The sequence below is a fragment of the Poromitra crassiceps genome (genome assembly GCF_964638095.1).
Source record: "Poromitra crassiceps genome assembly, chromosome: 12".
Lineage (NCBI taxonomy): Eukaryota > Metazoa > Chordata > Actinopteri > Beryciformes > Melamphaidae > Poromitra > Poromitra crassiceps.
The window spans coordinates 23,761,495-23,786,437 of NC_139632.1; the positions used below are offsets into that span (position 1 = coordinate 23,761,495).

The 24,943-nt window shown below is 42.5% G+C and overlaps 1 protein-coding gene and 1 pseudogene across 2 annotated transcripts in view; both read left to right on the forward strand.

Annotated features, from left to right (window-relative positions):
• The window catches only part of gabrb3 (gamma-aminobutyric acid type A receptor subunit beta3), a gene marked incomplete at both ends in the record, with an annotated part of 71,050 nt that overhangs the window by 35,880 nt on the left and 10,227 nt on the right, over nucleotides 1-24,943 (forward strand). Inside the window, 4 exons of the mRNA XM_083647088.1 lie at nucleotides 3,779-3,870; nucleotides 4,175-4,242; nucleotides 23,557-23,777; nucleotides 24,609-24,691. Coding sequence (XP_083503214.1) covers nucleotides 3,779-3,870; nucleotides 4,175-4,242; nucleotides 23,557-23,777; nucleotides 24,609-24,691 — 464 coding nt within the window. The remainder of the gene's footprint in view (nucleotides 1-3,778; nucleotides 3,871-4,174; nucleotides 4,243-23,556; nucleotides 23,778-24,608; nucleotides 24,692-24,943) is intronic.
• LOC310786942 (pre-mRNA-splicing factor CWC22 homolog pseudogene) lies at nucleotides 12,877-14,610 on the forward strand (annotated as a pseudogene). Its single transcript has one exon. The product of its transcript is annotated as a pre-mRNA-splicing factor CWC22 homolog pseudogene (transcript).

The following is a 24,943-nucleotide window of genomic DNA, read 5'->3' on the forward strand; positions in this document are numbered from 1 at the left end:
TCACATCCCTGCAGAAGTGTAGTGCCTCTCTAATTATAGGCTAGTAGGCTGTAGGTTACCAAAATAAGCAGCTGACTTACTTCTCTCAATGAATGGGAAAATAAGAGGTAGAAGTGGGCGTATGCACGAAAGTAGACTCAAGTGCATCACATTGTAGCCGCAGTGTTGATAATAAAATAAAAATGTGAATAAACTATGACCTCCAGCAGTATCATTATGAGGCAAATAACCACAAATACTAACAAAAATCAACTTGATTTTCAGAAAAGTTATTTGTATTTTTTCCTCGTCTTCATTGGTTATTCATAGACCTTTTCATAGTTAGCCTACTACTTATGCTACTACATGAATTTACAACATAAAGACTCACGCGAGCCTACAGAATGTTCTCGTTTAAACACCCCCCCACTCAAAAATGTGTTTTTCTTCTTGTTCCTTCAGTTGAATGTTTAAGGTTCACTGTGTGCAGAATGATGTATGTGCAGAGTTTGACCCTAGAAGGCTGCTGTATCCACAATTTGTGACATCAGAAATAGGCTACTTGGAGCCAATCCCTGTCCAGGATTCAGCACTTAAACTCTTAAAATCAACAATATTTGCATAGAGATTCTGGAGCTTTTAATGAGGGAGAAGGAATGGAAGTCATTTTCAGGATTTTAACAATATACTTTAACTTTAAACCATACCAGACACAAATTAAATAGTCAAAGTATTTTATACATTTTATACATTTCAAAATATGACTTTAGGGGCTCATAACATAATTGGACTCCTGCAACTCTCCAATCGGGGGAAACTGTTTCAACAAGCTCGCATGCAGTCACCAAGAGACTCATTCTGAAGGAGTGGAAGTCTCCCTCTCCTCCTTCCTTTCAGTTGTGGCTGACGGACATGGTCTCAGTTGTGCGCATGGAGAGACTCAGGTTCCTGACGACCAACTCACTTGGGACATTTTCCACTATTTGGGACTCCTTTCTGGCCTACTTTGACGTAGTCGGGGGTGATGAGTGAGTTGCCCAGCTGACCTTTCATGGACCCCTTGCATGTGATCCCATGCACAACATCTCTGATAAGCACATGAGCACATTACGCTGCTGGTAGCACCACACTGCCGAGTTGGAACATTGATGATGCAGTATATGTTTTTCCTTTTTCCTGTGTATGAGCCTGTTTTTGTTTTTATAGTTTTTTTATGTTCTGTTTTCATCTTCTGAAAACTGGAAATAAATAAATAAATATATTAAAGGCTACAACCTCATAGCCAACTCCCTGACATGTACAGTAGGTATCAATAAAGTAAATTATGTCTGTCTGTCTGTCTTTCACATATCTCGAGAACCATTCGTCAGATCGACTTCAAACTTGGGGAGTCCGCTTATGGGGACCTGATAGAGTGCAGTGCTGAATTTCGTGCAATTTGGACACGCACATAGTCATAGCGCCACCTGCTGGCAACACTAAGAGATTTATCTTGAGAACCGTTCGCCCAGTCGACTTCAAACATGGCGGGTGTGCTGCTGGGAACTGGAGAAAGTGCAGCCTTGAATTACGTGCAATTCGACCAATCAGAACACAGCTTTCACTCCAGAACCGTTTGTCTGATGATGCAGCTTCAAACTTGACGCGTGCGCTGCTGCGGGCTTGAGAAAGGGAGGGGGGGTGAAGAGTGGGAGAGCATGATGTGTAAATGGGGTGAAGGGGAATCGACCAAAAACAACCTCATTGGTGGATGTAAGTTAAGAATAAGACTTAAAATATTATGCTAAGAGCGTGTACTATTATTTAAAGAACCCTAAAGTAAAAAATATGTTTTATTCTTGTTCCTTCAGTTGGATGTTTGAGCTCCACTGTGCAGAATGATGTCTGTGCAAAGTTTGACACTAGAAGGCTGTTTCCACAATCATCTGCTGAAAGTGGAAAGTTTCTCTGAGCTCACTGAAAAGGCGGTTTTCAACAATAATGATTTGTGACATCACGAGTACTGGAGCCAATCCGTGTCCAGTATTCAGCAGTTAAAGCCCTTGTTTGTATGCTGTGATTGGCTAGTGATGTTATAGATAGCTTTGGAATTATTTCCCCGCCAGTCAGCATGTTTTCACGTCATTTATGAGACAACGCTTCCCCGCCAAAGACGTGATTCCACGTCAATCTGTGTTTTCACTGTCATGTGATAGATGGCTCTCTTACTCACCTTATGAAATACTACAGCACTTTCAGAGTTACATAGAAGCTATACAATAAGGACGGTCGACCCACTATTGGTAAGAAAACACCAACCATGAGAAAACAACCTTACTTACTTCTGGCGTCCTTGTTTGTTGCTCTTTCTGACCAAGAGCACTTGAACAGTGTCATGTCGTATTAACACGTCACCACTGGTAAATACAATATATCCGAGGAGCACGTGAACACACCATAACACCAGCTATCCATCCTCAGAGACATGTGATTCGGTTCAGGGCCCATGAATATGACTTATCATTTACAAAAATGTATTTTTCTCAACTTTCTGGGATCAGACAGACATTTTCGATCAACATTCAAGTGTCGATCACTAAAGAATGGATTAAGCTAGAATAAAAAAATTCTATGAAAGTATAGACTCTCTTCTTTCTTTTGGGATATTTAGTGTTTACATAGTCATAGAAGAAAAAATATTATGTGGGTCTTGGAAGATTAGTGAAAATGATCAAAAACCCTGGCGGTGGCTGGCGACTTTTCCTTTCAAACTCTTGTGGGGATTGAGTTAATGAGGCAGAAGGAGGGAAAGTCATTTTAAGGATTTTACAAAATAATTTAACCTTTCTTTGTGGGGGAAAACATCAGACACAAATTATCATTCAAAGTATATATTCTATCTTGAAACATGACTTTAGGGGGTCTTTATTTTCCCTACAATAAGAAAACTTTCAGCGGTTTTGCAGAAAGTTATACCACATAGGCTAATTCCCATGAGTAACAAATAATTTAAATTATGGTCACTGGGTGCAGAATGTTGTAATTCATTAAACCACTTTCAGATTAACTCTGGACAATGTAAAAAAAAAAAAAAAAAAAATAAAAAAAAAAAAACATTTGAAATGTTACGCAGACAAAGAGCACTGCAGTAGCCTATACTTTGAACTCAAGTTATTTTCACTATAGGGTGGTGTTTCTCAGAATAGAATGAATCTCTCAGATGAATAGCCTATGTAGATCCGTAAAAGATCAACCCGGGTGACAGCAGGTGACAGTTAGCCTAGCTATTGTTGTTCGGCGCATGCGGTTCGTCACGTGTGCAATGTGGCTATTTGATCAAAGTGTGTTTTTGCACTGAGCCCAACACGCAAAAGCTGCACAAACCGGATGGAGACTCTGACACTACGTGGCAAATATGCGACTTCACTGCCAACACCGGCAATAATGGTCAAATATTTGATATCCAAGTAAACGCGCCGCTGCTTTAATTATTAACCATGTTAATATAGCCTGCGCCAGAGGTAGGCATAACCGTGGAAGATCTCACCTGATGTGGAGGAGTTAGCGGTGTAGCTTCCTCTACTGATGGAGAATCTAATCAGTTGTCATTTAGCCATTTGTTGAACGCCGGTCACGACAGCATCAATCAAGGGATGTGGAGATCCCAGAAAAGAAGGCTGTTTGACGTGCTTCCATTGCCACTTGTCGTGGCTGTCAGTGTCATGTGCTGTGCCCAGAGGTAAGCGTTTTTTTGGAGACTGATGCCTATGGATGTCCGTCTTGAAAATGAGTTACCATCCTGGCTTGTCCTCTCTTTCAGCGTCAACGAACCGGGAAACATGTCCTTCGTCAAAGAAACTGTGGATAAACTGTTGAAAGGATATGATATTCGCCTTCGCCCAGACTTTGGAGGTATGCACTGATGCGCCCCAGACGCATCCGTTTCTTTCCTGCAGTGTATTAATAATGGTCCCCGAAAGACTTTTTTAATTCACGATTATTATGATTATGATTATGATGATGATGATGATTATTATTATTGCTGTTGTTGCAATAACTTGTTTTATTTATTTATTTATTTATTTATTTATTTATTTATTTATTTATTTATTTATTTATTTATTTATTTATTTATTTATGTGTATGTATGTATGTATGTAGGCTATGTATGTATGTATTTATTTATTTGTTTGTTTGTTTGTTTATTTATTCTAAGGTGCACCGGTTGCTGTCGGCATGAGCATAGATGTGGCAAGCATAGACATGGTGTCAGAAGTTAATATGGTAAGTTGTGCAAATCCCACATATTTGCTCTGTCATTCGCTGTATTGTACTTTTCCAATGGATGATATCACATTATAGGATTACAGTAGGCCTACAAACATTTTATTTATACAGTAAAGCTGTTTATGTTCAGTTCAAAACATTTATGCTACAGTATAGTTTCTAGAGGCTTCCTTTTATCGTCTGCACTGCAGTGGTCTGGTCCAATGTGTATCTGTCAGATTATGACTAGTTGTATGGTTTTACATCCTGGTCCGCTTGACCCTTGTCTGAGTACAGCAGTGATTCCCTCATGGTCCTGTTAGTAAGGTCAGCAAGTTCCCATTCCATCTTCTTTCACATAAAACGCAGGCTGAACCTGCCGAAGTGTGTCTCCGTGTGTGTGTGTGTGTGTGTGTGTGTGTGTGTGTGTGTGTGTGTGTGTGTGTGTGTGCACGCTGGCACTGATGAAGGGGTTGGCACAGTATGGGCTCTAGAGTTTAATGGCCACAGTATATGCCATCTATCTTTGTTCTGAACTGCTGACAGAGCTTGATGCTTGATCACATGCTACCAAGAGGAAATAGCCTGACATGCTGTCCTGACAAGTGTGTGTGTGTGTGTGTGTGTGTGTGTGTGTGTGTGTGTGTGTGTGTGTGTGTGTGTGTGTGTGTGTGTGTGTGTGTGTGTGTGTGTGTGTGATGAAAATGTACCCTTTGGTGCATTTTAATGCATTAGGAGCAGTGGCGCCCAGTGGCGCCATCGCCTCACAGCAAGAATGTCCTGGGTTCGATTCCCGGCACCGAGGGTGTGTAAGATAGATTGTACGATTTTGCTGTAAAATCAAATTAAATCACTTGTTTACATGTGATTAAAATAATTTCACTAAAGACTATTATCAGCTCAGAATTGTGAATTTCACTAGTGTAAGTTGGGATAGACTGATTAATCAAAGTGATTACAGCTTTTGAATGATAATCTGTAATAGTTATTTATGGTCATTTGGTGTCCCTTGGCATTCAGCTTCACCTACCAATCTACTTAATTAACTAAATAACAGCTACCCTAGACATAAATGAAAATGCAATATTGCAATAATGTAGACCTTTAAGTGCAAAACAATAAATCAACAGTATTTTCCCTTGAATCTTGAATCTTTTCCCCCCTGCCTTGACAATCTATAAGCACTTAACTTCTAAATATAAGTTTGACGACTTTAATAGCGGACCAAATCATCTTTTTTGATTAGAGACCACATCCACTTTTCATGTGAGAGTCACTATCTACAAAGCCATATGAAACTATTTGGGCTCCACGGTGGCGATCATATCAGATTGACTGTTTTAATGGCCCAGACCTGCAGATGGGACAGAGGGAACATCGTATCTGGCCTGAGGAATTGGACAAATCTATGAAACAGACACTCCCAGTGGCCACTGAGCATGTGCTGATACTTAGAAATGGTGCATCATACAATGATAAGACTGCTGATTGCATTCTCTCCATGAGGCATTAGTCCTGTGACTGTTCATAGCGGAATTAGGTGTGCACACCAACTTTATAACTTATTTTCAACTCAGACACATGCAAACACTAGTTCGATTTACAGGATATCAAAAAAATATAAAATAAAATATAAAATCTGATCACAAGTTAGGTTGCATGGTCATGTAAAGTTCACTATGACTTTGAAGAAGCAAAGGGATCTCCCATTGAACACAAGGCTTTACTCCTGCAGATGGATCACTATCAATGGGCTATTCTGGCTAGCTAGTGCCCAAAGCACAGAGCTGTCCATGGTCCAGAACAGCACTTTCTCTTTCAGCTAAGATAGCCTACCCCTTCCATAGAGTGTTGCCCTTATCCTCTTTTCTCACATTTTGCTCACTAGAGCAACTCAAGTCTAAGCAGGACTCAGCTCTAGGCTTCTGGAAAATCCTCTTCGCACACGAGGATTACACTCCACTGGGAAAGGGATTCCTTCATGCAACAATGCAGTCACCTACTCTTTGGACATAGTATGCTGCAACTAGACATGTCTTTTTTAGAAGACACACTGACATCACGCTACACTTTGGACATAGTATGCTGTGACTAGACATGTCTTTTTTAGAAGACACACTGACATCACGCCTACACTTTGGACATAGTATGCTGCGACTATGTCTTTTTTAGAAGACACACTGACATCACGCCTACTCTTTGGACATAGTATGCTGCGACTAGACATGTCTTTTTTAGAAGACACACTGACATCACGGCTACTCTTTGGACATAGTATGCTGCAACTAGACATGTCTTTTTTAGAAGACACACTGACATCACGCCTACTCTTTGGACATAGTATGCTGCGACTATGTATTTTTTAGAAGACACACTGACATCACGCCTACTCTTTGGACATAGTATGCTGTGACTAGACATGTCTTTTTTAGAAGACACACTGACATCACGCCTACACTTTGGACATAGTATGCGGCGACTATGTCTTTTTTAGAAGACACACTGACATCACGCCTACTCTTTGGACATAGTATGCTGCGACTAGACATGTCTTTTTTAGAAGAGACACTGCCATCGCACTTACTCTTTGGACATAGTGTGCTGCGACTAGACATGTCTTTTTTAGAAGACACACTGACATCAGTGCAGGGTTCTCCATACTGTACTGATTACATTTTGGCAGCCTGCCCAGGCAAATTGACAGCCATCCAAGTCAACTTTTGGACTAGATTTATGTCAGCTGCTGTACACTAAGATGGTTATTCAAACCTGGATTCCCCCCAATGATGTAGTTTAGAAAGATTTTTTTTTAATCAATGCTGTTGAGCAGTGAAAGTGTGTTAGTCAACTTCAATGACCACAAGTCATTGCACCTATGAGACAGCACATGTTACTGTATGGGGCAGGTGTGGATGCAAAATCTTGTTTTCTCTAAAACGCAGGTCACTGCGTAGGCTCTGTGTGAGGCTTAACATATCCTGGCAGGATAACAGCAGATACTACAGTACTACATGTTTTGAGGAAAGTAACTCACTATGCTTTCCCTCCAATGGGCAAGCCCACCCCCTTTCCCCCGAAGACGCGGAAGTCTTTGTTTAAGCTGTAATTCCTCGAATGGCCACTTGAGGCAGGACTCAGAAGTCCCGTCGTTAAAATGCCCCACTTTGTAACAGTAATTAGTAGGGGTGTCACGATACACTCAGTTCACGATACGATACGTATCACGATACTGGGTTCACGATAACGATACGATACGATACGATTTTAACAATATTTTTTTAAACTTGAATAATGACAATATATGACTGGAAAAGTAGTATTTTATTTGAAATGCACAAATACAAAACATGCTGTTGTGGGAAATTGTTATTACAATAACAACTAGAAAAAACATGAGATTGGAGATAAGGCTTATCTTGAAATAGAATGAGTTACACCGTCACTTAGATTTACTTTGAACTAAAAGGTTTCTCAGCAGTATAAATTCTCATTATGCATCTTCAGTTTTTCTTCAAACTCAAACAACAAGACTTTTCTTAATCTATTTTTTATGCATCTTCAGTTTTTCCTGTCAAGTAAACAGTTTTGCCAGAAACTCAATTGAATGGTTTCTCTCCTGTATAACTTCTCATGTGTCTCTTCAGAGACTTGTTCAACTGAACTACTTTCCACACATTGAACTTCAACAAACAAAGACGTTTCTTAGTCTATTTTTTGAAAAAAAAAAAAAAAAAAAAAAATTTTTTTTTTTTTTTTTTTTTTGCGATATGAGATTTCATCTCAACGATACATATCGTGACGTTTTACTATCGCGAAATTTCGTGGGACGATATATTGTGACACCCCTAGTAATTAAACATCTTTACAGCCTGGTCCTTAATATTGTTTTGATCTATAGCTAATTTCACCTTTTCAACAACTGTACTCCAAACTCGCCCGTTTGGAGTAAAATAGATGATAGAAAAGGGGGTGATTGACAGATCGCCTGTCCAGTGATCGCGCAGCTTGCCGATCACGGACCAATAGCAGGTGGAGCTACGGCTCTGGGAAACTCCCATCTCACGTGAGGTGTGGAAGGACTCAACCCATTCCCTCCCACTCTGCTGACGAAAAATCAAGATGATGACGGCCAACGTTTGAGGGAGGAGGAGAAGAAATTTAATGGGATAGCTACGTCCATATTATTTATGTCTATGTTTCCCTCTTAAAGCTTCCACAGATAGGCTATTGTGTCACACTGTAGTGGGAGCTGCCTTTTGCTCTGAATTTACTCCCTCCATCACCTACACATAGTGCTGAGTGTGTACATTTTAATCACATTTTATGGCCATTGTAATAATAATACATTTCATTATAAAGGTACTTACCTCACTGGTCCCATAGTCAAATCTAAATAGGCTGCTTTTCTGAAGTCCACACATATACATACCGGTACTCTTACTGCTTAACATGAGCATACATCTGATGATTCTAGTGATCTGATGAAATGTAAAATCATTTATATGAAATTGTTTAATGTGATTATTTTTGTAAAGCTAGATACACCCTGTCACTCTATAGGCTTCAGATGTCTGTTAATGGCCAAATGTTCAGTCATGCATTGACAAAATATTCAGGTCGCTTATTGTTTTTATGTGCTGAATCTCCATGTTTGCAAATAATCTACTATGTAAGTATAAATATAAATAGAGTATAAATAATAGAGAGGTCCAGGGATGACGTATTTTTGTAGGCAGAATGCGGAAGTCCCGAACTTCCTGGTTCTACACTGTTTCTGTCTATGGGATTTTTGAATGGGTTTTTGCCGCGATGCTTCAAATAAGGTCTCTGGGCAACGCAAGATTAATCAAACGCGAACCAGAGTTCCGTCGGATAATCTTCACACATGAGGACCACTTTCATGAGTTTTGAAGCGTAAATGCGAGCCCTAGAAGTAAAATGCTCGAGCTAAGCTAATCCAGAACTACACACTGTCGCATAGGCTTCCACGTCACGTCAGCACTCAACCTGGACTGTTGTTGATGTGTGCACTGATTACCCCGGGCTGAACGGGGCTGAACCAGGTGAGGGAAAGAGAATTTCCGTGTTCGCCCTTTGAAGTGGTGACGTTATTGACGTATATATCCCCATCGACTCAAAAGTGTAGACTCATTTAGCCGTTTGTTAGCTAGCCGTCCTTTTAACGGCAAGTAAAAGCTTCAAAACTCGTAAAAGTGGTCCTCGTGTGTGAAGATGATGTTACTAAACACTGGTTCGCGTTTGATTAAGCCAGCGTTGCCCAGAGAGATTATTAGAAGCATCGCGCCAAAAACCCATTCAAAACTCCCATAGGCGAAAACTGTGAAGAACCAGGGCTGTTAGCATCGATGATTTCCGGACTCGTTACTGGACCTCTCTATTGACTAGGAATGTAAGCTCAAGTGTGTCATAAATTAAATTAGAAATGAGAAAACTTTGGAAGAACACAGTATAAGACTGATGTAAGTAAGTCACATCAGTCGTGTGTGTGTGTGTGTGTGTGTGTGTGTGTGTGTGTGTGTGTGTGTGTGTGTGTGTGTGTGTGTGTGTGTGTGTTACATAAAGGACATTTTAATCCCTTAATAGATTCTGGTTCTTGTAATGAGAGGGCTATCCAGGTTGCCTTCAGATCCCATTTGGCAAGTCAGTATCAGGTCTGTACTCAAACACGTTAGAGCTAAGCTATACGAGAGTGGGATATGTAGGTACACACACAGAGATTGTCTGTTAGTGCATGGCTTTCTCTTTGGAGAGGTGGATGCTTCACTCTAGCTTCTCTATTTAACAGCACATAGCACATGCTCTTCCTTCCCAGTCAGGAAAGTCATTGCTCTCTGAACTATCTGCAATAAAGGTCCGTTTTCACACCCCATTGTTGATGATGTACTGATGATCAATGTTTCTTGGGTCGTAGCCATTATACGAGTCCTTCTTTTATTTTGAAATTTGACATCACCGTGAGACTATTTTTGAGGATGTGTTTGATGCTCTCAATTCATTAACATAACAATGATTTACTGATAGAAAAGACTCTAAAAGGAGGGAGCTGTGTGGCACTGGCCACGACAGTCTACAGGAGTGATGAGTATAAGACAGACCAGACAAGTGAAGCTCAACTGCAACTGTGGGAGTGAGGGTAGATTGTGAGCTATGCAAATTAAATCAGTTTGGAGTTTGGATTCATAAGATGGTGTCAGATTCCCTGATATGGACAAGCCGGACTGCAAATGCAAGTCATTTAGGAGAAGACTTGGCCCAAGGTACAGTTAAACCATTTGTGTGTATGTTAGAAGAATGTCTTTGTGATCAATATGTGCAGTTGCTGCAGCCAAAGACAGCAGTAGAGATGAGCACAAGTCTCACTCAAAAAAGAGAGACAGACCATGTGCAATGTTTTATTGTTCTCTACTCTAGTCTGTGTGACTTTTGTGTGTGGAATTGGGGCAGCCATAAAGTAGTGCATTGCAGGGATTGATTCTAGATGAAACAACAGCATTATATATTTTTTTAAGAGAAAGGAATGGAGGTTTCTATACTTGGAGATATTTCTGAGAATATGAGGTGAAAACAGGCTACTTTCTTTTGGACATTGCCTTGATATGAGGCAAATGTCATGTCCAAAGAGGTCCAGTCCAGATCAAACCTAGTCTCGCTTGCCAGACTTACCTCCCTACTGGGAGAGGGAAGTCTAGCGAGACTAGATCAAACCTAATGCAGACATTTTTTATGGAATCGATTTTGAGTAACAATACAACCATTGAGATTGATTGTGAAATCTATGACGACTTCTAGGGTACTTGAGGCCTGAAATGAGCATTATGTTTTGTCAGTAGAGAGCTATTTGTCATCCATGTTTGTTGTATGGTCTGGAGACACAGAGGATTACTAGACTGATTTACTCCAGATTTACACACTAGAGGATTACTGGACTGAATTACTCCAGATTTTCCCATCCAATCGGGAAGGGAAACCACAATCGGAGGCTTGGTTGGGACCTGGTTGAGACAAAATAACCTGGTAATGTGAGTGTTTACAGATTCAAACCTTGCAGACTGATCTGAGCCACCCCAATCATATCAAACATAATATAATGCAAGGGCATAGTTCGAATTTCAGGGGAGTTCTAAGGGGAGCTCCCCTGAAAAGGACATGGGCTCCCCTGAAAGAATAATTTGAGACATTGAGGTGGAGCCCTAAGACTAAACTATGTAAAAATAGGGGTGTTTCACCAAAATCACCTACCACATCAATAATCATGTTGGTTACTGTTGCACTTAGTTTAGATTTTTTTAAATATTTTTTGTAGTAACCTATCTCTTCTTGGTGTTGCATTTTTTAGACAGTCCCTAAATAGGCTATATTGGATTATATGGATTATATATGGATATTATATTACTATAGCAAGTCTCCTAAATGGGCGTGGTCAACCATTGCCTCAGACCTGCCGAAAGTCTCCTAAGTGGGCATGTCCATGGAAAACCATGGGCAAAACCGACGTGACAAAATGACAGGAAGTGAGTTGAAGTTGGGCCACCTTGCTTGAATCCCATCGTCTTTGCTGCAGAGACCAGTGTTATTTGTCCAGCTCGGAGGATGGATGGTTTTGGTGAAAATCAAGTTGTAGCTTGTTGTTTACCTTACTACTGTTACACCCGCTATGCCTCTGCACTGGATACTTTCTGAAGGCAAGGTATGGTGGGGGGCCCAATCCAAATAATCCAATGTTGTGTTGTGATTTTAAAAATGAGATTTATTTAAAATCACATCATCATCATCATCATCATCATTAAAATTGCTAAGTGGGCGGCCGGTGGTTAGTCACGATTTTGTGGGCTGTGTGTTTGTGACATCATCAGTGATGTCATAAATCAAGAATTGTGATGTCATCAGTGATGTCACTTGAGCAATTGTGATGTCATCAGTGATGTCACTTGAGCAATTGTGATGTCATTAGTGATGTCACTTGAGCAATTGTGATGTCATCAGTGATGTCAGAAATCCTTCCTGGCTGAGGCTATCCACCTTATTTTTGAATGCCCCACTGTAAAAAAGAATCGTGGGTACAAGGTCCGGTTTAACGTGACTCATTGTTGTCGCTTGCCATTTCCTTTGTTATACTCTGGCTGCAGACCCGAATTATAAACCGGAAGCTGGAGTCCGTTATAAAAGTTATAAATATAGTCACGTTATAAACAACTAACCAACGCTGGAGGTCCGTATGGAAACTCGAAATGTGTGTTACTCGAAATGGTTAAAAGTTAAATCAATTTGGTGGCGTTTTACTGCCATGTAACATAGCTAGCTAGCCGCTAACATTAGCCACAGTTAGTAGCCGACTACCCACAATGCATTACGTTATCCCAGCACCCGAACGACACGGCTGTAGAGCAGAATGGCTCTGCTGTAAAAGGGTAAAATCCTCATAGATGTTTTTTTTTGTCGGGGGCTGGGGGGTTATCTAAATTGGTTACACCGGAAATAGAACCCATAGTTAACGTGAGGCAAAATGGCCGCCAAAAATAAGGTGGATAAGTGGTGGCAGCCGAGCCTGAGAACACACTTCTCTCTAAAGACACACTGAGAAGGATAGTGCTGCACGGGCTTTAGGAGCCAACAGGCTAGTAGATGAACAGAATGAACACCCCCTCCTCCGCCTCAGAGGATGAGGCCCCTCCAAGCAGTCCCAGACCGGCCGGCTTGGTACAGAGGAGCCCCAGATATGGAACCCCCAGTGTGGGAAGCTCAAGAGAGAGGACCTCTCCCCAGGAGGAGGCGGTGATGAAGAGGATAAGGAGCAGTGTGGCTCAGATCAAAAGAGCTCCAGATGACCAGACCAGAGACACACCTCCAGGATCAAGATCCAGATCGAGAGAGCGAGACAGGTCCAGAGAGAGAGACAGATCCAGGTCCGGAGAGAGAGACAGGTCCAAATCCAGAGAGATAGACAGGGCCAGGAGTCGGGACAGAGAACGGTGTGACAGAGGATGCTATGTTTGGGATCGCCATGACAACAGGGAGGAGGGGTGCTTCGACCGGCCGCGGGCCAATTGGGGCGCGGAGCCGGTGCTCAGGAGGCAGGGCCGCTCTCCCTCCCCAGCCAATCCAGAGCCGGGGGCGGGCTCAGAGCCAGCGGTGAAGAAGAAGAGGGAAGAGCTTGACCCCATCCTGACCCGGACGGGCAGAGCCTACATCCCCCCCGCCAAGCTACGTATGATGCAACAACAGATCACTGACAAGAACAGCCTGGCGTATCAGAGGATGAGCTACGCCGTTGTCATCTCCATCATCAACTCCAAGTTCCCTCAGATCGGAGAGCTCATTCTCAAGAGGCTCATCCTCAACTTCATAAAGGGCTACATGCGCAACCTCAAGCAACAGTGTCTGACGGCCTCCAAGTTTTTGGCTCACCTCACCAACCAGAACGTGGTTCACGAGATCTTGTGTCTGGAGATGTTGACTCTGCTGTTGGAGCATCCGACCGACGACAGCGTGGAAGTCTCCATCTCCTTCCTGAAGGAGTGTGGACTCAAGCTTACGGAGGTCTCTCCCAGAGGGATCAATGCCATCTTTGAGCGGTTGAGGAACATTCTTCACGAGTCATCTATAGATAAGCGTGTTCAGTACATGATCATGGTGATGTTTACTGTTAGGAAGGACGGCTTTAAAGACCACCCAGCGATCCCCCCCGGGCTGGACCTGGTGGACGAGGGCTCCCAGTTCACTCACATGCTCTCCCTGAGGGACGAATACGACCCCAAGGACCTGACCAATGTGTTTAAGATGGACCCAGACTTCCTGGAGAATTAGGAGAAATATAAAACCATTAAAAAACAGATCCTGGATGAAGGCAGCAGTGACTCAGGAGAGGAGGGAGACGGCAGTAATAAAGACGAAGAGGAGGGAGAGGAAGGTCAAAAGATGACCATCTTTGATCAGACTGAAGTGAACCTGGTGGCTTTCAGAAGAACCATCTACCTGGCCATCCAGTCCAGTCTGGGCTTTGAGGAATGTGCTCACAAACTAATCAAGATGGACTTTCCTGACAGCCAGACGAAGGAGCTGTGTAACATGATCCTGGAGTGTTGTGCTCAAAAGAGAACATACGAGAAGTTCTTTGGTCTGCTGGCTGGGAGGTTCTGCCTGTTGAAGAAGGAGTACATGGAGTCATTTGAGGGCACCTTCTCAGAGCAGTATGAGACCATCCACCGCCTGGAGACCAACAAGCTGAGGAACGTAGCTCGCCTCTTCAGTCATCTGCTCTACACTGACTCTGTGCCCTGGAGTGTCTTGGAGTGTATAAAGGTGAGTGAGGAGACAACCACGTCTTCCAATAGGATCTTTGTGAAGATCTTGTTCCAGCAGCTCTGACTGATGAGTTGAGGGAGCATCTGAAGAACTCTGACTCCTCCAGCCAATCAGATTCCTCCGGGCGGCCTTTCGCCACGGAGAAGACAGCGACGAGGACGACGAAGGAGTGAGGAAGGACAGGCCCCGGCGTGCACATAGAGTATATCTGACAATTCATGAACATATCTACATATTACAGTAGGTGTAGGTGTGTGGAACGGGAAGCAAACAGAATCTGTTGAATCTCAACTAATAAGCTGTTAAAACAACATCTACAGACAAAGACAAACAGTTGAATTGTAATGTCAAGTAAATAAGCTGTTTAAATCTTACAAATACTCTGTAGACCCTCTGTAGGCTGACTATGCAATAAAGTGTTACCGTTTCTTTCTTATAATAAAGGCCACCTCCAGCTCTACTGAAAAGTAGACTATACTCCAGCTATGGCTTTGGTCATATTCTCTTACTCTCTTTTTTCCCCTTTCTTTTACACATTACTGATGCCAGGACCTCAAATCTATCAGGAACTCACACGGTGCAGTGTGAGTTCCTGATAGATTTGAGGTCCTGGTATCAGTAATATATCAGGAGTCAGCAGGATAAACTGAGAATATCATAAGGGTGTGATCCTGTTTTTAGATAATCTACTGTGAGAATATACATTATATAACTGAGAAAAAGAGTAAGGGCCCTAATCTGAGGGCAGTGGCGCATGTCTTTAACGTACGGCGGTAACGCATTTGGAGGCGTGTCCAAGTCCATTTTCCTAATTTAACGGCGCTAATTCTCCACCTTGCGCCGCCTTAATTGTGTTGGGCGCACGGCGCTAACGGGCTGAGATAAGTACCAGAATTATTCACAGGTGTGTTTTGGGCTCAAAATGAACTCAACCAATCAGACAGTGTCATCTCCCATTCCCTTTAAGAGCGACAGTTGACGCATTGCTATTTTGACGGCGGATTATCAGCTTTTGTCTGGACTAAATACTTGCAGCCAAGCAAAGAACAGGGAGGGAGAGAGAGAGAGAGAGAGAGAGAGAGAGAGAGAAATTAAATCAGGATGTTTGTGTCACATGTAATACAAGTTTGAAGTCTGAATACTGCTTATTTCTACTCAGTATACAAATTACATTCTACACAACACACATTGATGTATTGATGTCATTGCATTAGCTTGAAGCCTCTATCCCCCTAAACCCCACTGCTTTCTGCGCACAGAGACAACAGCACCACAGGGAGCACTGTGCTCCGTGCATACATCATTGGCTTAGGCCATTCAAATGTCCACATTCATTTGAAAAACATAGTTTGAAACATTCCCTAAATTCATATCATATTTTTAGCAAACGATAAAAAAATCAATGGTAAATACAATTTGCCGATGTGCCCTTTAGTTACAGGTCTCTCCTGTGTCCATTTCTCACTTCAGCACCACGGACAGCACCCACCGCAAAATAAATTATTATTAATCTTGGTGTGTGTGTGTGTGTGTGTGTGTGCGTGTGTGTGTGCGTGTGCGTGTGCGTGTGCGTGTGCGTGTGCGTGCGTGCGTGCGTGCTAAGTGTGTGTGTGTGTGTGTGTGAGAGAGAGGGAGAAAGAGGGGGGAGAGGGTGGAGGAGGGTATATGAAAAATTATTTAAGGCAATCCTGGTTTTTAATTGGTTTCATGTCATTGGATTTACGTAAACATGTTCCTTCACAAATAGGAAAGTTACAAATAGCAATAGTGCTATTGTTGTATACATGGATAAAATGTAAAGTGTATCCTAACATATTGCAATAACAGTCCGGCAATAGGCTTCCGAGCTTCATTTGAAAACGTAAGCCATTACACACTCTTACCCTCTTGTTTCCTGTCAAGGATGTGGTTGCTAAATTTGTGAATCTGAAGACTTTACAGTGGTATGGTATATTATGACTCTCAGATAGCACTAGAGGTATAAAGAATTACAGTTGCGTTTGAGACAGAGGATTCCTATTACACAATTATCAACATATTAGTTGTGATAGTTTGAGAGCCAAGATACATAGCTCTGGAAAACTTTGCATGGATTTTATTTAAATTACTTATTTATTTTGCATTGTGGTAGTCAATTTTGATTGGTTCAGCTTGCTGCTTTGACCCACCTGAGATGCCTCCAGGGAGGTTATGCAACTATAGTTAAAATTGTATTGATATCAGTATCCAGAATAAATAAATACAGAGTGCTAATGTAGAGCTCATCTAAAGTGTGTGCCTCAATTTTTACCACATTGAGGAAATTTCAGTTGTGTCTAATGCTTTTAATGGTCATGTGGCATGGCATTACCACAGATACTTAATCCAGATCCAGAGGCTATGCCATACCCTTTGCTGAACAAGTCTTCTTTTAATTTACAAATACGGTATGCCCAGTGGCTCACCTGGTAGAACGTGTACCACAAAGGCTTAGTCCTTCGCGTGGCCAACCCGGTTTCGAATCCGACCCATGGTCCTTTTCTGTATGTCACCTGCTCTCTCTCTGCCCACCTTTCCTGTCACTCTGCTGTCCTGTATAATAAAGGCGAAAAATGCCCCCAAAAATAATCGAAATACATTGTAATCTGTATAGTAGGTACATGTGATGAGAAAAGTTTAGGTGGAAACCTCAACTGCTGGAAATGTTTTGTTCTCAGGCATGTTTTGTTTTTTGTTTTTGTTTTTACTTTTCATATGGATAACGTTAGCATTTACATGAATGAGCCAAGATTTTCAGGGATAAATCCTACTGATTGTTCGTTATACAATTTATACGGGGTGACGATAAAGCAGAACTCGCTCAGAGAAGTGGAAAGCATAAAGGTGTTGGCGGCAAGCTTTTAAAAAGTCCAAGTCACACAAGCTATTGGCCCATACGCTGTGTAGGCGAGCTACAGAGAGCTTGTTGTCAAGGAGATGAGATTATTAATATATTTTCTAACTTTGCTTGATCCACTGCTTATTTTTAGCTTGAAAATTATGACGGCTCCCTGTAATTTCCCATTTAGTTGTTTAATTAAGCAGGTGTATGAATGTTACCAAAGTGTACTCTGAGAATACATTTAGGGCCCTATCGTTGTACGGCGCTATCGTTTGCGCTGCGTTTGCGTGCCTCTTATTGCTATCTTCCCAGCGTCTTAAGCTATCGTCTGCCTCCACCGTCCAGTTTTGCGCTGTGAGGCCACAGGTGTAGGCGTGGCCCAGTTCCAAAATAGGCGTTCCAGCGCAATGTGTTAGAAAAAGGGGCCGTGGGTGCTCTCAATTTTAACGCCAGGAAATAGCTGGTCTTAGCGCAAACGCAGACGTACGCCTGAGCGCAGACAGTCTCCACATCTCCGTGCAGTGCAGGAAATCCTTGCTTGGATTCATTTAAGCACGGCATGGATGTCACTCTCCACTCGCGCCTGCACACACTCTTCTCTCCTCGGAATGCCACGTTGATTTTCAACTATAGCCTACATTGCAGAAAAAACACACCTTGATTTAAAAAGGAGAATTCGTTTGTCATGGTTTTATTATGCTACATAATTCCCGGCCATACAGGTTTGTGGTGTGAGGTAACAGTAGATTGCTTTTGAGAAAGTTGTGACGGTGTTGTGCCAAGCTGCCTCTCCCCACCCTGGCCGGCCCAAAACACCCAGGGCACCGACCCGTAGTGTCCGGCCAGTACAGTAACCTGACGTTTATGTTTTCTTGTGTTCAGACATAGGTTTATAGATGTTTTTTATTTACCTTGACAGTTTCGACGAGTCACTCTCGTCTTCTTCAGAAGCAGTCGCACTGACAGCTGGGTATGACGTGTCAACTACGGTAGTTGCTTTTCAGCAACTGGAGACATGATGAACATCATTGAACCAGTACAGTAACCTCTTTCCCTGCAATTGCATGCATGCAAGACCAGCTTCTCCACAGCGCGGATGGCGTGACCGCAGTCAATGGCTTAACCAGAGTGGACAATTCTGACACAGGCTATTGAAATAGGCTAGAAGTCAAATCTCACACATTCCTACCCTATTAAAGAAACAATTATTTTGAGGCCTATGTTATAGCCTATATGAACAAAACATCTAATTACAGTAAGCGCACGCTTTGGGACATCACTGTGTAACTGCGCGGCCCTCTCTCTCTTCCCTCTCTCGTTCTCTCCCCCCCCTCTCTCTCTCTCACTCTGTCTCTCTCTCTCACCCTCTCTCTTTTCTCTCTCTGTTTCTCTGCTTGCTCTCAGCAAGAAATAAGCTGGTGACATGATGGCGGTGACGCTGTGGCTTTTAAGGGGAGTGATCTCACCTTGTGAATCCTTTATGGGCATAAACACGCCTATGGAGGTTTGTGCTGAGATGACGTGAAGCGCAGCGGGCCGACACGCCCACAATTAGGGCTTTGCGCTGCGCTATTCCAGCGCAAAACGGGTGCTAACGCAAAATTACCACCATTGGGAAGATAGAGCCCTTAATCTCTGTGTACTTATGAGGAATCAATCCCACAGGTGTGATTCAGATCACCAGACACACACTCTCCAAGCACTGTATGAGTCAAACAGAAGAGGGATCCATCACTGCTAAAAAACCAAAGAGATAGCATGTGGCTCCGTTCGTGAAAGCAAATGGGGAGTGTCTTAAATCTGCATTCTTTCGAATGGCCTGCAGTGTGCGACTCCATTGGCTGCAAAAAGAAGTCTGATTATATTGAAGTCAATAGGACAATGACCCTACTTCTCACTTGATTTATGGCCTCAGTAAACACTTTCCTAATTAGTTTAAGGTCTCAATCGCTAGTTTCAAGTCTTCTTCAATACAGCATGATGTTAATTTGATAAATTATGGTTCCATTTCAAATAAAATAGACAAGAATATTAGCCTATGTTTTGGGGTGTGATTGACAGGTCGCCTATCCAGTGATCATGCACCTCGCCGATCACGGACCAATAGCAGGCGGTGCTGTCGCTTTTCTCATCCAAATTTACCTCAAATGCCAAACTTGAGGCTTCAAAGCGGGAGTTCAGAAACCAATGGGTGACATCATGGTAGCTACATCCATATTTATTATACGATCTATGTAAAAAAAAACATCCACTTTGACATTTGAATATTATCCACCTTCTGCCTGGACGAAGTGTTACTCATAACTCATACTACAGACGTTCTCGTAGATTTATATAGAAGGGCTTTGCTGATAAGACAGACAGACAAACAGACGCACAGACAGACGCACAGACAGACGCACATCAGATGCGGCCAAAAACATGATCTCCTGGCGGAGATAACAAATGCACTGAAGTAAGTTGAGATGAGTCATGGAAGAGACTAGCCTCCTCAGTCTGAACCTCAGAATGATCATCACTGATCATCACTGATGACATCATCACTGATGACATCATCACTGATGTCACTGAGTCATCAGTGTGTGTGTCTGTCACTTGTGTGTGTGTTTGTGTGTGCATGTGTGTGCCTGTCTGTCTCTTGTGTGTACTGTATGTGTGTGCGAGTGTGTGTGTGTGTGTGTGTGTGTGTGTGTGCGTGTGCGTCTGTGTGTGTGCGTGTGCGTGCGCACGTGTGTGTGTGTGTGTGTGTGTGTGTGTGACTCCTGTGTGTGTGTGTGTGTGTGTGTGTGTGTGTGTGTGTGCATCACTGATGATGTCACAATGCGTCTGACATCACTGATGATGTCACAATTTATGACATCACTGATGACATCATCACTGTGAATTTATGACATCACTGATGATGTCATCAGTGGGACAGACAGAGACACAGAGCCCCTGATGATGATGATAATACAGTATAATTGTTTTTGTGTCTTTTGTGGTTTCAGCCTTATCTTAACAGGTGGTGTTGAAAAGTAGTATTATAAGTAGAGTGTTTTTAAAATGGTGGGAGGATCACACAGATTGAAATTATTTAATGAAAGGTTTGTAAAACATACAGTATAGGCCACTTTACCTTTTTATCTTAATGGCAACACTTAGCAGCCTTATGAAGTGCTGAAAAGCCCCCTCTCACATGTGAGCAAGCATCTCTGACTGCTATTCCTGTATTCCCAGCAGACGTCCTGGTGTTAAGTTGACGTAAAAGATCTTTGACTGGCACACAGTAACCATGTTTGAGTATGTGTGAGCTCTCCAAGCCGAAGATGACACAACAGTCTCATCCTCCCACTGGGCCTCATTTATGCACTGGCGCTGAGAACAAAACTCTTTCTATCTCTTCCCTGTATCTGACAAAAACAATAGCTTTTACATTCAGTTTCCTTAAACATGGCCCTGCTAAAACAGACTATCCACAGGTATACTCAAAAAATAATAATTAGCTTAGCAGTCTGTTGATTCACAGCCTACAACATTTCCAAAACCTCTTTGAAAGCATTTGGTAACGAGTGCAGTGCCCATTCCCCTTCCTCCCCTTCCCCCCATTCACACATCATGCTCTCCAACTCTTCACCCCCCCCCCCCCACACACACACACACACTCCCCCACCCTCCCCCTGCTTGCACCACTACCCCCCCATTGATCGTATTCCATGAAATTGCACACTGCACTTTCTCTGGTCCCCAGCTGCGCACCCACCAATTTCGAAGTCAAGTGGATGAAGGGTTCTCGAGATATGTGAAAGCCATGTTCTGATTGGTCGCATTACACAAAATTCGACAATGTGCTTTCTTGGATGTCCAGCAGCGCACGCGCCAAGTTCGTAGTCGATCGGACAAACGGTTCTCGAGATAAACCTTGTGTGCATGTATGTAGCAGGGAATGTTCTTTTGGAGTGGTAAGAGCTGAGCAGTCTAGTATTGTGTCTGAGACGGTCGAGCACAATTAGATGATCAACTGTTTTTTGTTGTTGTTTTTTAGATTTTTTGGGGGGCATTTTTGCCTCCACTTGACAGGACAGTAGGTAGACAGGAAAGGCGGGAGAGAGAGGGAATGACAGGCGGCAAAGGACCACGGGTCGGACCCGAACCCGGGTCGGCTGCGTGAAGGACCAAGCCCCCGTGGCACGTGCTCCACCAGGCGAGCTACTGGGACGCACCTTAGATGATCAACTGTGTCAATGTGCTGCACTGAGATCTGAAAGAACTCAAAAGAGCTGAAGCGTTTCTGTGAGGTCCAGACATGCAATGAGATGGTTGGCAGATGGTGTCATAAGGGCTATTGTGTAAAGCTGATTCACCCAACCCACACCTTTGCTGCTTGTGGGAGAGAACCTAATGAGGGCATCTTCTCTTAACAGGGAGCGAAAGAGAATTTGCTGTGCCAGAGGAAGGTGAAAGCATCTCTGAAGGGACTCAAAAAGATACTGCTGCCAGTGCCAAGGCGTATTACAGATGCAGCCAGGGATTTCCAAGAGATGTATTTCCTCTCATTACCTGATGCTCGGCCTCAGTGCGCTACAGAACTAAGCGCTCACGGCTTGCTAGAATTTGATCCAGATTTCTAAGGAATTTAATCTGGAGGAACATTCATTCGGGTCTTATTATACGCTACGCTTATTATGAATGTGGCACCGCACCACAGCACCGTGGATGACCAGTGTGGGCATTCCCAGCATTCCACGTTGTTCTTTATTTCTTGAGACCTGCTCATTTATTGAAGAGAACATTCGTCAGCAGAACAAAGCCAAGTGAGCTAGTAAAGACCATTACAACCTGGAAAAGCTTTTCTCTTTGATGGATCCACCTGTGGAGCCAGATGGGAATCAGAATGCCTACTGAATTATTGACAGCCTGATGTAGTAATGCCATCAAGTTATGCATGTATGTATGTATATATGTATGTACTGGTAAGTATGCATGTTTGTTGTATGTATGTATGAATGTATGTATGTATGTATGTATGTATGTATGTTTGTATGTATGTATGTATGTATGTATGTATGTATGTATGTATGTATGTATGTATATATGAATGTACTGGGTATGTATGTATGTATGTATGTATGTATGTATGTATGTATGTATGTATGTATGTATGTACTGTATGTATGTATGTATGTATGTATGTATGTATGTATGTATGTATGTATGTATGTATGTACTGTATGTATGTATGTATGTATGTATGTATGTATGTACTGTATGTATGCATGATAGATGCATGCATGCATCTATCTATATATCTATCTATTTGTAGATTATTCTCATGATTTAAAAGTGTAGTCTCTCTCCCCCCTCTCTCTCTCTCTCTCTCTCTCTCACACACACACACACACACACACACACACACACACGCGCACACACACACACACACACACACACACACACACACACACACACACACACACACACACACACACACACACACACGACTGATGTGACTTACTTACATCAGTCTTATACTGTGTTCTTCCAAAGTTGTTCCAAAGTTTAAAGTTTTAAAAATGGGATTATTGCTAAATTATCTAGACTGTATATTCTAGCATTATCATGTCACTGTACTTCAGCTGTCTTTTACATGTTCTGTGGCCTCCTGCTTTTTGCTCCATGTAAAGGATTGAATGGGCAGTGGTGTTTTGGCATAGTGAGGAAAGCGGTCAGCCGTCTGAGCTGAAACATGGTGTCGATGCTGTGCCTGCAGTAATGGAAATCTATAGTCTGAGGCCTCGTGCCAGGCTTCTGCATGGACTGGCTGAGGAGGGAATCTCTTTGAGACAGGTCTTGAAATATGGCTACCCAGGGCAGACGGTCGAGAATCAGTTGTTTGACAATTCTATAAATATCACCTTGGCAACAGAAAATCCTCCCCAAGCTCCAGGCTGTCGACATCTAGCATTGAACTTGTGATTACCGCCTTGTGAGTAAGGCATCCCCGACCTCACTTATGACCGTGTTGCCCCGGAGAGACTTCAGATCTGGGACACAAAATGATATTATTTGTATTGTACCTGCCATACTGTATCATTGCTATGAGGTCTGCATGTCTCTGAATCACAGTTAACGCAGAATATAACCACATGACCATGTTGTCTCCCTTCCCACAGGACTACACATTGACCATGTACTTCCAGCAGTATTGGAGAGATAAGAGGCTAGCCTATGCAGGGATCCCCCTCAACCTGACACTAGACAACAGAGTGGCAGACCAGCTCTGGGTCCCCGACACCTACTTCCTCAATGACAAGAAGTCCTTTGTGCATGGTGTTACCGTGAAGAACCGCATGATCCGACTGCACCCAGACGGCACCGTTCTCTACGGCCTCAGGTGAGTACTGCTATTTTACTGCTGTAATCACTGTGAATTGCTTCAGTTCTGGATTCCCATTACCGCAACACATTATGCACAGAAGAGAGGATGGAGATACCAAGACATACAGTATTTAAGCAATTGATCGCAGACAAGTGAGCGTTTTATTTGTTTGTTTTGTTAAGAAGCCATTAAAGATGCAATTCTCGAGACGTAATGCTAATACACTGGAACTCAGCCATGTTTATTTGGACTGGAGCTACTGTTTGGATTCTCAATATAGCATGGCAAGTCTGGAAATACCATTAACAGTAATTGGCAGGCAGTCTGACTTTCGAGCAAATAATTTTAAATGCCACTGCACTGCCAAGATGTGTGTTCCCTAAGAATAGTTTCTGCTCCTCTGAGAATTTACTCCATTTCATGTTATTAACACAGTACTAGAGTGCACCCCAGTCACTAAGCAATATTGGCTACCATCCGTTTTGATTAAAACTATTTATATAAATATATGTTATTTATTTAAACCTTACAGAATAACAGGTGGACAGGAATTTCTTTTTTAAGTATTTTACTCCTTGTACATGAATAGTTTCATATGGTCACATGAATAGGAAAACACAGGTAAAACAGAGTTGATGGGCCAAGTGTTTTAATGTGATGGACATTTTCCCTTGCTGCATCTATTCCATTTCCAAGTTGCGTAAATTGTCATTGCAGCACTTTACATAGCCTTGGAGGAAGTGCATTTTTATGCACCTGTTCTTGGCACTTCTTCTCTACTGCAATTTGTTTTAAAGCAAACATCAACCAAGTAATATATAATTCTCTCTGTCTTTTTTTATTCAGAATCACGACGACAGCAGCCTGTATGATGGATCTGAGGAGATACCCACTGGATGAACAGAACTGTACTCTGGAAATTGAGAGTTGTAAGTCTAGGCCCAGCGTCTTGTGCTCAGTAACGAAGTTCAAGGAACAACTCTATGCTTTTTCATCACATAAAAATATAAATAGCATTCTGATTCTCATAAAGACGTCCTCGCACTCCTCATCTAGTAGAGACACACACTGCTCTCACTGCTGAATTGCTTTCCCTTTATTAAGTTGTCGTATCTCAAAGAAATTGCTTGCTTCATCCCTTGTGTCTATCAAGAGAGATTTTCGCTATAGACAGCAAGTCC